The following is a 14,647-nucleotide window of genomic DNA, read 5'->3' on the forward strand; positions in this document are numbered from 1 at the left end:
CTGCTCTGAAATGGTGCTGCAGCATGTCCAAGAGGCAATTCCTGATACTGCAACTTCACTTCAGTGCCCCCCTGCAGCCCGCACCCACCCTGTGCTAGGGCTGGATGCTACCCGGCCCAAAACCATCAGGGGTGATCTGCTGCTTCCTACTGCAGCGTAAATAAGGGGGCACATCATCTCCATGTTCTCTGATTGCAGCTCCTGGAACACTCCAAGGGTACAGCCTTCCAAGATGAGAAATAAAATGAGAATGACAACTATTGTCTAGGTTTTATTCTGCAGTTGGCAGCTGGAGTAGAGGTGAAGTAGAATGTGAAGTGTTGTGGCTCTAAATCCAGCAGGCAAGCTAACACTGCAGGGCTGTCTTTTACTCTCTCTTTGAGATTAAGCAGCCATAACACCAGAGCTGCAAAGGCACTGCAGGTACTTCCTCTGCCTCCCACACTAATCTGCCTGCTACTGCCTTTTTCTAGGCTTTGCTCAGAGCAATGGGACTGTATTGCCTCCTTAGGAGGGATACAGTGCCTGCCCAGACACCCTCACCAGCAGCTCAAGGTTCCTTACAAGACCAGGAGGTCATAGTGTCCTGATGACATGGCAGGTGCACCAAGTTTCCAGCACAGTCTTCCTCCAGCAATTTCCACCATTTTTTCTCCTTACAGTGGCCTAAAATATGCTACAAACAAGAATTACATCTTGAATGCAGCCATGAACATTTCCATGCCCAAAGCTGTAATGGATCAACAAACAGTTACAGTGAAAGACAGCTCCGAGAACATGAGCACAGGCAATGGTTCTTCAGATTTTCACCGTGGCTACCATGCCCGTGGGAATCAGAGCAAAACAAAGTAAAACAAAAATAACAAAATAAGCTTTAAAGAGAGTTACAGACTTGAGCTGGCTTCAGCCCACACATTTTTTTCCAGTGACTGGAGATATCCAGCATCATGACAGTAAGTGTAATGGGAATTTTGTTTGCATTGTGATCTAGCTGAAGGTTGAAGCTGTTATATTGTGCTTGTATTGTCCATGCTGCTTCAGTCTGCTAAATTAAAAACCCGTCTTCAAATAAGTAAATTTGGTAATAACACATTAAACTCTCCTCATGTGAAATATCTAAAACAGCCTGGTCAGAATGTACTGCATAAGAGAAGAGCCAGGACTGCAAGACAGCAGCAAACACCTCACCACACAGAATGCATCTCCAGCAGGACTGAGTTTACTCAAGGCAACACACACGGTACCTCAGAACAGTGTGGAACAGCCACCCCTTCGTGGCATCAAGGGCAACTGGGAAAGATGTAAAAAAGACAGGGCCATCTGCATAACACTGTGTACAACCCACCTAATGTAAGGCCACAGCCTGACGCAAGCAACAGAGACAATAGGTGACACTCCTTTCTGACCTTGATTCAGCTTCAGCCACTTGAACAACACAATAATAAAACAACAATCTTGCATGTATCAAAAAGTAAAACTCTAAATATATTTATTATTCAGTTATATTTGCTTTTCATTGCACAGATTTGGTTTTTATCCCCATGTTCAACAGTTTTTTACAAAGCTTTTTGGAGTTTTAGAAACTGTTAGAATGATCACTCAAGACTATTTAGGCACAGATCATGAATACATAACTCCATTTTCTCAAGGTTTTTTCCACGTGAAAGATTAGTGGTTGCAGCTAAGCTCCAATTTAAATACATTTCACAGTCCACGCTTTTACAGGCATACTGTCTAAAAAAGAAGTTTTCATTAAATAGTCTCACCAAAGCCAAAATGAAAGCAACCTTCTTTTCCATAAATGCAGAAATCAACACAACTCTAGGATAAGAATCATAGTGGCCAATCATTCTTTATGCTAGCCAGTCATCGAATAACAAAGAAACAGTCCTCAAGAGGATGTAAAAATCCCCTGGAAAAATTACTTTGCTTTAGAAATAATTTAAATAATTTATTTTGTATGAAAAAATAAGCAAAAAGAAAGGCCAATAAAACACATCTGGTGACAAGGATTTGTCCTAGACATATCCCCTGGACCTAGTTGATTCCGTGATTTCTATGTGCCACAATGGAGGTGCACAGTTACAGGCTAAACAGTGTTTGCTTGCTCTGCCTGGGTTTAAGACATCACTATAACATCCAGCATCAAGTCAGAGAGCTGGTGCTGAAGGGCACAGATCAGTGTGGCCACAGGGCTGAGGAAGGCTGAGCAGTCTGGGAGGATGCAGGAGGCTGGACAACACAGAGGAAACCTGTAGACGGCTGCAGGAATGGGTCAAGGTGCTGGCACCTGTGAGCTAAGGAAGCAGCAGTTGCAGGCATTAAGGACAAGTGACAGTCCAGCAACCCTGGAGGGCTGTTCATGACTGGCCACTGTCCTGTGATCTTACTGTGGTTGACACATTTCTAGCACCATTGCTGAAATGCCTGCAGTGGGCTGGGGGTCCAACTCCCCTCTAATCCTCTTAAACCCTCTTGGCAAATTCCCACATTGTTAACACTGTGCAGTTTTAAATGTTTCCCTCATATCTCTGATGACCCTCAGCTGACTGCAGCTGGTCTTTGGCAGAAGGACGGAAAGAAGGCCACTGACTCACAGGACATAGAGACACTTCAGCTTCTCTGGTGAGAACTAGCCCACACCATCACCTTTCTAAAGTAGGACCTCCAACACCAACTCTCCTTTTCCTATCACATAAGTGCTGGCCCTTGGCACCCCCAGTGCAGCCTCCCACTCAGAGCGGGACTATCCCCAGCACCAGGTCAGGGCAGCCACGGCTTTCCTGAACCACCTGGGGGCAGGGCCAAGCTGTCAGGTGAGAGAGGTGCATAAGGATCACTTTGGAGCTAGAGGTGCCTCTGAAGCTCAGCAGAGTGGAGTCCCTGGGCAAGGGGACAGCAGCCACAGGAGCTACACTGCTGGGCCCTAGGGTGAGAAAAGAAGCCGGTAGCTGCCTTCAGTCTCCCATTCTCCTATCATGTGGAGGGGCAACAAAACAGGTCATTCCTAGAGCTTAACATGTAGCTTCTCCAGGGCCAGAAGAGCAAGATTTTCCAAAGTCTCTCACTAGCATTAACACACAAGCTTCTGACATTGGTGAGCAGACAAGCAAGGGGAACCTGAAAAAGCGCAGCAAATCCATCAAAAACTGTCTGGTGATGATTAGGGAAATGTGACCACCACAAGCCAGGGAAGTCCATGCTGCCTGAAATACCAATTTTACCCCCAGTAAAAAACCTAGGAGGAGTTATCTGCAGGAACTGGAGTCTCCCCCTGTGTCTAGGAGCACAAAGAGCTGCAGGCCAGCAATCTCATTAATTGTCTGTGTCCATGAAGACGTTTCTGAGCTCCAGCTCCAGCTGTTTCAGTTGGACATCTTTCTGGATTAATAACTCACGTAGTCGACGGATTTCTTCCTGTTGCCGGTAATACATCTGTAAAAGCTGTAAGAAAACACACATTTTATTTACTTTACACTAAGAAAACATAGCCTTAACCTGACAATCCCACCAGAGCTGTCACATCACTTCTGAGAGACACATCTAAGGAGGAAGCCTTTCACTGACTGACAACATCAGCAGTGCTCCTGTTGTCCACTAGATTGGGCTGTGACTGCATGTGTTTCACAGGAAGTATTTGTGTAGGAAAACACAGGGAATGGGGCTGGGGCTGAGCCTCATCCCTAGTAGAGTGCAGCTGTGTAAGACAGGTGAACATCATTATAGGAAAAGGAGCACAGAATGCTGATTTGTATTGAACAATCACAAAAGAGTAAAAGGGCATGCAGGTGTTGTGCATGTGAGAAACAGGCTATAAAAGGTTGTACTGGGGAATAATAAAGTGCCAATACTTGAAATCATTCTTGGTGTTAATCGTGTGGCAATTGGCACACTGTGTGAATAGCCACCAACAACATATTTGGAGTCTAAATTCCTGGTTCTGCCATGTGTCCTTCTCTGACTTTGGAAAAGTCCTTTTTCCTCTTGCAGTTGGGACTAGCATAGTCTGTCACTATATGCATGCAGCAGAGCACCCAACTCTGCAAGCACTGCCTCTGTAACCTTGGGGTGACAGCTCAGAAACATATGGAAAAATATCCTTTTTCACACCACGGGAAATTCAGATGTGGAAATGTCTGCACTATCAAGGTGCACATGCTAAATTCTTGCAGAGATGAAAGGGGACCTCAGAACAGGTCCCCTGTACTGAGAAGAAAATTATTCCAGGGTTTCTAAAAGCAAACTGCATGTAGTTGAAAATGTCCCTGAGCTGCCAACAGTGGGAGGTTGACAAATCACCACAGAGATGTACCACTGTGCCAGCTTTGATTACTATACAAGAGAGTATAGTATGTTTTCCATGACTAAAGACAGATCATGGAGCTGCCAGGACCTTTTCTAGAGCCTTTCCCAGGTGCATGCTGCAGCCAGCAGCCAACCTCAATAGCACTGCACCAACAAGTTGTCCCTCAGCAACGAGCTGCAGAGGCAGACTCTTTCTCATGTCAGGGTCCACAACAGAGTCAGGCAGTTAAGACTACATGGAAGCACCAGGGGTACACCCACCCCTTTCACAGAAATCCCTGCTGCCTCACCAGGCTTGCTGACTGCAAGCCTTTGGCTCATCAAAGGGTTATCCTGCATAAATCCCCTTCTCTTCTCAAGAGCCTGGAAGTCACAAGGACCGCCTTGTCCCCAGCCTGCCACCAGGCAGGTCTATCCCACAAGAATGCCTAGAAAGTTAAAATGCTGAGTGCCCCATCCTTTCCAGATCCCCTCAGCTGGGTTGTTGCTGGGCCATATTTCTGCTTCCCACGTGGCAGTCAGGGCAGGCAAAGCTTTTGGCACCATGAAGAACAAAGAGTTTGCACTGACAATAGGCCTGCAAAATAAACCCTCCCTGAACTGCCACCATGTGAATGGTATCCTTTTGTCATCTGGCTTTGGGCTTCCCCTCTGGCCACACTTCACCCCACACGTCCATACCTCATTTTCAGTTTTTGGTGGTGGACACTCAAATATGTCAAATCCATTGGAGAAGCACATTTCCTCATTTTCTGGTAGTTTCTCCTCTGCTTCCAGCCAACTTCTGTCATCTTGAGTCCCTCTTGGATTTTGCTGGTCCTCCACTGACATACTTTCCTCTTCTTCCTGGTTCATGTTAGTAGCGTTCGTGAGTGGTTCTGGCTCAAGAAACTGTGGTAGGGAGTTTGCAGCTTTAGAGCCTGGTCTTAAGGATACCAAGAGAGGCCCTAGGGAGGGAGGAGACAAGTGAGCACTCACAAACCACACCCAGAAATCAAGCTTTAAGCAATCAGAGATAAGCATGGAGACACCTGACCCGAGCAGCTTCCAAACTTCACAGCAATAAGTTATTAACCACCTGTAAGTAGTAAGTAAGTAATCACCAGGTTATTTTAGCTTCTAGCCATATTTACTATGTCTTTCCTTTTCCATCTTTCCTCTTTCTCTGGCAGGTAATAGGCCAGAGAGCTGGCAGCAGCTTACCCAAGCCCTGGGGAGCTGAAGGGCTGGGGAGCTCTCCATGTGCTGACCTTTGTTAATCCCGTTGAGCCATTCTTGTGCTGTCAGTGCCGGTTGGGCTGCTGCAGTCAAGGGGTAGATATCTGGCTGGTATGATTCCGACTGGAAGCAAACAGAAGTCCAGAGTAACTATGTCAGTCAGATTTTGGCTTAAAGAGGTCATACTGGATTGTGGTAGAGAAATTAATTTATTCCCCTTCAGCACAGAGAGTGTCATGAGCACTCACTAGCACAGCAATGAAGTCTTTTCACCTGCTCTGCACCTCTCTGCTCCTCACCTCAACTCAGAAGAACTGCATCTGAAGGCCTAACTTAATTCATGCCAGTAAGGTCTTCAGACTAGGGGAGGTTAATATAGCCCAACTCAACTCCCATGAAATCATGTTCCTAAGGATGAATACATGGATACAAAAGACAGACAAGTCACAAAGCATCAGTTGATCATGAGCTGACAGAAACTGGCCAGGGAGATAAAGCTGGAGGAACACACTTGGTTGGAAGTTCCTGTGTCTCTGAATTCAAGGAACTCATACCTTCTTTTCACATTCTACTTTCTGGAAGTAAAGAGCACAGTACTGACATTTCGCATGTACCTATGCTCACAGTCACACGAGAGCTACTTTGGCTAGCTACAGATAGCCAAACTGTATAACTGATAACTGTATACAGTTTCTATAATGACACCAGCTCTGAAACTTACTCCTACACCACCCTCAGTGCAAAGGGTTGTACTTTACATGCTGCAGTGCAATTATCTGTAACACAATTCTACCCAAGGGGTGGAGACACATGAATTCATAATTCTTGTTTTACCAGTGTGATTCTTCCTCCTTCCACAGAGATTTTTATACCACCCAATATCAGCTCCAACCCCTCTCCCTCTTTTGTCATTATGTCAAACAGATTCTATTGGAGAAGTATACAGACAGCTAGCAGGCCTGGCAGCATGTCTTGGAAAGTCAGACATTAAATAGAGACATAACTCCTGAATAACTCTTGAGTTACCCAGATAGGGTTTATTGGCAGGGCTGCCCCAGAAACTGGCCAGCTATGTCCCTCATGCCAGGAGAGAGAAAATCTCTTGTTCTACCTATTCTCCTGCCCTCAAGAGTCACAGAGCAGAGGCAGTGCTCTTATTTTTCCACTGATATTTGCCTCAGATATGAACATGACCTTAAGGCTGACTTACCCGTCGAGGCACAATCATGGAGATGGGCTCAATCAGGTTTTTAGTTGGAATCAGTTTGTAGAAACGGAAAATTTCACAAGCTGCCACATCAAGACCTCTCTTTGGCATCACTCCTGGGGGAAGAGCATGAAATGAATGGAGTATAAATCTCCTCAGGAAAGTAATGTCATCAGCCATGTGAAAAGGGTCATCAAACAATGAAAGGAGTCATAGCATCAGCACCACATCAGCATGGTTTGAGGTCCATATCCAAAACTGGCTCAGTGGCACAAATGACAAGACTAAACAATTTATTTTTTTTCTGTCAGATGATGTTGTTACATACAGGTTCATGCTAAGCCTCCTGTTCCTCATTCATCCTAATGGCTCCAAATAGAGTGACAAGAACAGAACAGAACTGGCAGGTGATGCCACAGGATGTGAGTAGCAGGATCACTAGGAAGGGATTTCAAGACACCTAAACAGCACCAGAATAGCTATATATGGCTGAAATACCTACCAGGCAAGTATCCTCCCCCAGCGCTGTCCCAAAACAGAAATGAGAATGAGAAGGGAGTGAACATCTGTTCTGTCCATTTGTGTTTTAGGGACTGACTAAGCCACACAAGGTCTCTAAGTTAGGGGTAAACTTTAGGCATAAACTGATAACCTCAGTGGGTTTCTCTCCCATTAGCTTGTACAGTCCAAAGTTATATCCATGTCAATTCTCTTAAAAAAAGAGATTCCCTATGCTAGTAGACCTTGCTTCATGCCACCCAAGTGGCATTATTTCTACTAATACCCAGTGACTTCATTAAGCAGCAGATTCTGCATGAAGAACTGTTGCTCCTTATATTATGCATTCTTCTAAAAGTGAATCTGAACTCCACTCCTCCACACAGTATTTTGTTTCAGTAACATGGAAAAGGAAGTTTTGTACAATAACCTTAGCAGTATGCTTGATCAGCTGAACAAAGCAGGATAGGGAAGCAGACATGATTCACTTAGGCATTTTAGAAACATTTCTACACTTCCTTTCCATTAAATTATTTTTAAAGAGACTATGACAATGAGAAATAAGGATGTTGTACTGGAAGGACTATAAAAACTGGATAATGAGGAGATCCTTACAGTTAATTTTTAAATAATATATTCCTTTTAATTTTTTTAAGGCAACCTGCAGGCAAAAAATTCAGTGCTGCCAAATACCTGTACCAACGTCCTCTAAGAGCAGGAGAGTCCACAGGTAGTGTGGAGGGGTGTTAATGATCCTAGAAACATGTAGAGGAATATGACTCATAGAGTAGATCAGAGAAGGTTCAAGAAAGGGTTAACAATAAGGTCTGAGGGCTGAAAGCTAAATTCTGTGACTTGAATTAGTTAAACAGTGGGTAACACATAGACAGGTTAATAAGCAAGGATCTTCAAAGGAGGAGAGGTGACCTAATCACAGTAGATATATTTCTAAATAGGAAATGTCAGTAAAAAAGAAGGTAGACAAGCAATAAAGAATGAAGCCATTAAGCAGTGAAGCATCTGTTACCAGAGAAGTCACAGAGTGGGAATGATGGAAAAAGAGTTCAACAACAAAAATCTTGAAGCAGATTGACAAATGGCAAGGAGCATTCTCCACCTTTAAATCCAGACTATCCTCCTTTCCACCGTGACCAGGGATGTGAGAGGAGATGCAGCAGTGACTGGTAAAACTGCCCAGCCCATGCTCTGCTGGTCAGAAGGGCCCTTTCCAGGCTCTGACGCTGTCATGTTTGGGGGGGCTGGGCCAAGATGACTGTAAGGGCCTGTAAACCTGGGTGGAGGAACCTGACCCATTCTCTTTTCTAAATGGTATTTTGAATAGTCCTACTCTGGCAGCCTTTAAAATAAAGTCACAATCCTCTTGTAACGTTACACTGACGTAATGTCATGCCACTCACCAATTCCTTTCTGTGGTAAGTGAGAACGATATTCCATCAGGTAGTTCAGATATGGTTTCTCAGGGCTTATCTCATAGTACCGTATGTTTCCATCACCCTAAAGGCAAAGAAAATCAGCATCAGCTGGACTCCACTGTTCAGCATGATAGTCTGAAAAGAATTCCTGGCCCCAAGAAGCCATGCAGGATCAACAATGAACCAAATGTTTACCCTTAAATTCCTGTACAGGAAGGTTAGGACCCAGCTGTGTACCTCTCCACAATAAACACGGTACATCTGTAAACATGGTAAACCTAGCTTGATAATGAAGCACCCTCTGGCCCCACCCCATCTGCTCATATCCTTAGGTTAACATGCTTCAGGAGCATCTTTGACCTCAGTCTGTCACAACACAGGCTGACATCAGAATCAAACAGGCCTGCACTTGCTGATGTGGAAAGCACTTACCTTTCCCACCACATAAAGCATGTGTGTGTCAGGGTCATAGACGGGAAACAGTAGTCCTGAGGAGCCATCCAGATCCTCCTCCAGTAAAGGCACAGAAAGATCATCCTGGGCAGGACACACGAAGAAGAGTCAGCTACAATCACCTGTCAGTCACCTCAAGTCCAGGACACCTCACCTGAACCCCACCTGGCAGTGGCATGGGAGCACAGCTCTGTAATGACCCACAGCCCTGAGCAGGGGGCTATGCACAGGCCTCTGCAAAGCTCACTGGGTGGGAAATGGGTGCTCTGTCCCAGGCCTTGACTGAGGGCACGACATCCGTTGCCACCACTCTAACACCTCAGGCATCTGATCGCATTTCAGGGTAGATATGATAAGAAACATTGCCTGCCTCTACGTGGGCCAGACCCCAGGAAATGAAGCAGCCTTCAGGGTACACCTGCATTGCTGGTGTAAAATTCACACTGAATTTTACTCATGTTTTCTCGAAATCTCTAGTCAAGGTAATACTTTCACAATAATGCACCACCCACAAAAGCAGTCTGCATCAGCCAAGCAGTCTCAGCATTGCAGTGTGGGGAGGTGCCTGTTGCAAGGACAGAACCTCCTGCTGGCCTTCTGCAGGTAAGCCATGTAGGAGGACAGAGCACACCACTCCATATGCAAAGCTGGCATGTCTTGTACAAAGCTATCCCTGCACTGCTGAAGGGAGTGATTCTAGGAGGACCAACAGGGCAGATTCTGGTGTCCTATGACTGTTCATGTGGCGATTCTCACATAAACATGTATTTAGCATAGGGTTAACGCACATTTCCTCCTGCAGAACTGACCAGCTGCAGGCTGCAGTAAGCCAGAGCTTCCATTTAGATGCAAAGATGGGTGTGGACCTGAAGAAGAGGCCTGCCGGGCAGGTCCTGTGCCAATCCCTGTTCCTAAGGAGACTTTACATACCTTGCCTCACAGATCTTCCCACTGTGTTCTTAAACCAAGCATGGAAAACCCTGACATGGCACCCATGAAGTGTCACAGCACTGCTAAGCATTGTGGAAAGCCTTCAGACAGCAGCACAGAGCTTTGCCTCTCACATGTGCAAAGCCATGTTCAAACACAGCCAAAACATATCAAATCATAGGCCTAGTTTACCAGCTTTGTCTGGTAACAAAGCGTGACAGCACTACAAAGAGACGAAAGATTGTGCTGCATGGTGGTTGATGCAATGAAGGACACATTGAGATGCTGACAAAGTAAAAGCATCTCACTGCATATGAAAGGGTAGATGAGAGCAGGGTTTAATAAGGCTATCAGCCATCCTGACAGGAGACCATGTCTTGGAAAGGACCAGATAAGCACTACCTCAGTACTCTACCCTCAGGAATCAGAAATCAAAAGCACCTGACACACTTTTCTTCACTGAGGGCTTCATCTGAGTAGACTAGAGCTCATTTCTCTTTCCAGAACCAGGACCAGTTTGCCAGTGAGACCAGTAAGAGTCATGTTAAGTCAGAGCTACAGTAACCACACAGACGTCCTTTGAAGAATCTCTTCCTGTAGTGGGCTGTTGTGGTTTAATCTCAGTCAGCTACTAAATACCACACAGCCATTTGCTCACTTCCCGTTAGTGGAGTGGGGAAGAGAATCAGAAAAAGGTAAATCCATGGTTGAGAAAATAACAACTCAGTAATTGGGAAAGAAAAAAAAAAAAAAAAGCAAAATATAGAACAATAACAATTATAATGAAAAGGGAGAGAGAAGAGTAAAACTCAAGAAAAGTAAGTGATGGACAACACACACTCACCACACACTGACCAAAGCCCAACCAGTCCCTGAGTAGCAATCCATGGCTCCTGGCCAACTCCCCCAAGCTGAGCATGACATTCTACGGGGTAGAATATCTCTTTGGCCAGTTCAGCTCAGCTGCCCTGGATATCCTCCCTCCCAGTTTCTCGTGCACCTGCACACTGGCAGAGCATGAGACACTGAAAAGTCTTTGACTTGGGGTAAGCACTACTTAGCAGCACCCCAAAGGTCAGTGTGCTTTCAATACTAAATCCAAAACACCACCATGTGCCAACTACTAAGAAAATTAGTTCTATCCCAGCCAAAACCAGAACATGGGCACAGCATTCACATTGTTCTCTTAGGCTTCTATGTTGAAAACTTCTCCAGAAACTCAGTTAGACCTCACAGCCATAAGAATTATCACCCTTCAGGAATCTGACAGATCACTTCTGAATTGCTGTGATAAATCAATTCCTGTGTATGTAGCAGGTGGAAAGTTAAAGTGACAGCAAAAGAGAGAAAACTGAAGCTGGTATGGTTAAGACTTTTGGTCCAACTCACTTGATCCCATAATGCAATTTGCCTATTATTCCACCAAGACGTTCCAGTAGAAAACAGCTTTTTCATGTTTCCAAGGAATAAGACTTTATTGACTTTGTGAGACTTGTAGCTTCCTTCCTGTAGAAGAGAAAGAACATTGCATGAGTAAAACAACATCTGTTGCATAGCTACATTTCATGTTGCATGACAACTCACATTCACCCACATCTGAAAGATCTGTTCAGCCCAGAAAGTTCTGAAAGTTCAGCCCAGCTGAACTACAGTGAGCAGGATTTCACAGGCATCTGAAAAAAGTGGCCTAAACTCTTCAGAATCACTCCCAAAAGCTCAACCATAGATCATAGAATACTCTGAGTCGAAAGGGACACACAAAGACCATCAAGTCCAGCTCTTAAGCAAATGGCCCATACAGGAATTAAACCCACAGTCCTGGTGTTATCATCACCCTGCTCTGACCAGCTGAGCCAATCTCACCTCCCTAACTATTGATTCACATATTTGCAGTACAGTAGTCTCTGGTAGTTGCAGGCAGGACTACCTGTGTACACAAACCTGTCCAAATAGCTACAAAATGCAGACAGCTTCACCTAGCTGTAATAAATTATGTGTAAATAAAAATTCGTAAGAGATATAAATAAGATGTATATGTTGAAATAATAAAAAACCAAAGATGTGTATGTGAAAAAAGAAAGAAACCTTTCTCCCAAGCCTGGCTGGGAGCTCTCCTCTGAAAGAAAAAGGATTGTAGCCAACACCCAGATAACAAACATTAACTCGGAAAATAGGCAGGATGGGAGCCATCAAGGATAACAAAAGGACTAGCTCAGAGGAAGAACCCAACTCCAGACCTAACCAACGTCTCTGCAGACCAAGATTGTGAAACAATCAAAGTCGACAAAGATGGGCCTCAGAAAAGTATCCGCCGCTAGTCCTGGATCGCCCACCTGTCAGACCAGTGTTGGAGATACAATCACTGGAAACAAAGGGGGAGACTCCGCCGAGATTCCCATCGGCACCAACCCCGGATCACATCACTTCATCCTTGATAACACAAAATTAAAATACATACAGAGTCTCTTTACATATGAGGAGACTCTGTCCGGACACAAGTTAGGTCTATTTTTCCAAGCCAGGAAATCTATTCACCGAGCAATCAAGAACACTTGGTGAATGGAGCCTGCTTGGAATTTTTAGCCTGAGGACTCAAAAATCCTATAAAACTCCAATCCCGAGAGCGCTCAGACGTGGATTTGGGAACCCTACACCTCGGGTGTAGGCCCTGTCCACCCAGCGCTGCGCTGTCCATTTTTATTGTGGTTTTTCTCTCTGTTTTTTTCTTTGTTGTTTATTAATAAATTTCTTTTTTGATTTTATCCCAAATTTGCCTTTGTATTTATAACATAGCCAACAAAATCCAGGCAACAAGAACAACCTTGATTATTGGGACAAATGTACACTTGCATCCACCTGTCCACCTGATCTCTATCTTCCCTCCCATGATGTCCCTCAGAGGGCTGCACCTATGAAAATAATATAATCCAAATAAGGTTTCAAAGAGCAAGAAACATGGTATCAAGATACAAAATCCCTATTTTCAACAATGACAGCAAGCATTCCGTGGAAAGTACAAGGGAACAGCACAATATAGTGCCTTGGGCAATGCAGGGCACAGATGCATCACCTTTTATGTCAATGAAGCTACCCAGGAGAAGAAACACTCCAAGTGGTGAGATCAGATGAACCATAAACCTCTGAACCCAACCTACCTGTAGGACTGTTCCAGCACGAGGGTCTATCACACGTATCTTTCTGTCCCTGCAAGCAGTGGCAAGGAGACTGCCATCTGTGTTGAATGACATGGAGAGGACCACATCTTTGTGAGCATCAAGAATCTTCACTGGCTTTCGAAGAATAGCATCCTTGACTTCAAGGTTCCAGATAATGATCTGGAGCAAAAATAATAAAAAAAATCAGCTCTTTGCTGCCTCACACACCAGGAACTTTGTATACTTTATTCACTTCTTTGTCTTTTCTCTACATGTACAGGTTTTACCATCATAAGTGATTGCTCTCCAGCATTTAAAATAATTCCTGATACTAAGAGCAATGTATCAGTGTCAGCTAAGAATATACAGTATTTTAATATCCTTTGCAACCACATTTTATACATTAAAATAGACATCAGAGAAGATATATGCACTAGCAGAAAGAAAAGTGGATGGCACTGCATGCTGTATCCAATTCAGTAAATGAGAAGTGCAGAGTAGACTGAAGTTCATCAGAAGACTGAAAAATAAGACTCCTTTTGAACTTGTAGCAATATCCTTTTGCCTTTCAGTCACCATGGAATTTTCCCTGAAGAAAGCTTCCAAACTCTTTAGTACCATCTTACAGCTTATTGAAACAAATTTTAAAACATCCAGCCAAATAGGGTGTCCTAGGAGCACAGACCCACCTTGTAGTCATAGCCAGAGCTGAAGAGGATGTTTTCAGCTGTGGGATGCCATTCAATCAGACCGACTCTTCGAGTATGCCCAAGAAGTTCTTTCTTCGGAGTGGTAATGTTTCTTTTTAGCAAGTGATTTGGGATGTCCCAGATTTTAACCTGAATGGCATAGGATGGGTCTTTGTCAGATTCCTGAGAAGGAGCTAGTTTGGAATTTACCAATAGCTATCAACTGCCTTGGAATTACTATGCCCTTTGCAGTGAATAGGAATGCACCTGGTTTTTTGAATGCTCATCATTTTCATCTTTACTTTTCTGTGGACCTGAAGATTCCTCTTTATGTTCTATCTTTAGCAATCCTGCCAGGGTTTCTTTAAATTTGGCAATCCAACCCTTAGACCTGTCAGCACAATTATGAAAAGATATTCCCAAGAGGAAGAAGTAAACCACTGATCTTGCAGACCTTGCCTCTTAACAAATTTTGAACAGGAGCCAGCAAATCTGAATCCCAAAGGATATTATCATTCTGTGATTCTACTATATTAGAGCAGTGATTGATCCAAGCTCAATCGTCTCTGACTCCACTGGCCCTCTTCATCCTGGTCCTGAGGATCCATTCAATGTCACCTGGCAGAAGAACTGAGAACTCCTCTGGTCAGGTGACAGCTATACTAATGTGTCTCACAGAAAGCCGTGCCAGTGCTGAATGCTTTGTGAATGACACAGCCATTTGTCAAAGTTCACAGAACACCACACAGGTGGCCTCAA

General features: G+C 44.4%; 1 protein-coding gene across 2 annotated transcripts in view; it reads right to left on the bottom strand.

Annotated features, from left to right (window-relative positions):
* Window positions 1-1,464: 1,464 nt before the first annotated feature.
* CORO2A (coronin 2A) overlaps window positions 1,465-14,647 on the bottom strand; it is a 58,340-nt gene continuing 45,157 nt past the window's right edge. For both annotated transcript variants that reach the window (XM_058826163.1, XM_058826162.1), the window contains exons 4-12: window positions 13,889-14,038; window positions 13,200-13,379; window positions 11,434-11,550; window positions 9,094-9,198; window positions 8,647-8,743; window positions 6,734-6,846; window positions 5,556-5,646; window positions 4,987-5,252; window positions 1,465-3,444 (exon numbers count right to left, since the gene is read on the bottom strand). In XM_058826163.1, the coding sequence (XP_058682146.1) occupies window positions 3,316-3,444; window positions 4,987-5,252; window positions 5,556-5,646; window positions 6,734-6,846; window positions 8,647-8,743; window positions 9,094-9,198; window positions 11,434-11,550; window positions 13,200-13,379; window positions 13,889-14,038 (1,248 nt within the window). In that variant the 3' untranslated portion in view covers window positions 1,465-3,315. The remainder of the gene's footprint in view (window positions 3,445-4,986; window positions 5,253-5,555; window positions 5,647-6,733; window positions 6,847-8,646; window positions 8,744-9,093; window positions 9,199-11,433; window positions 11,551-13,199; window positions 13,380-13,888; window positions 14,039-14,647) is intronic.

This window comes from Poecile atricapillus, chromosome Z, assembly GCF_030490865.1.
Source record: "Poecile atricapillus isolate bPoeAtr1 chromosome Z, bPoeAtr1.hap1, whole genome shotgun sequence".
Classification (NCBI taxonomy): domain Eukaryota; kingdom Metazoa; phylum Chordata; class Aves; order Passeriformes; family Paridae; genus Poecile; species Poecile atricapillus.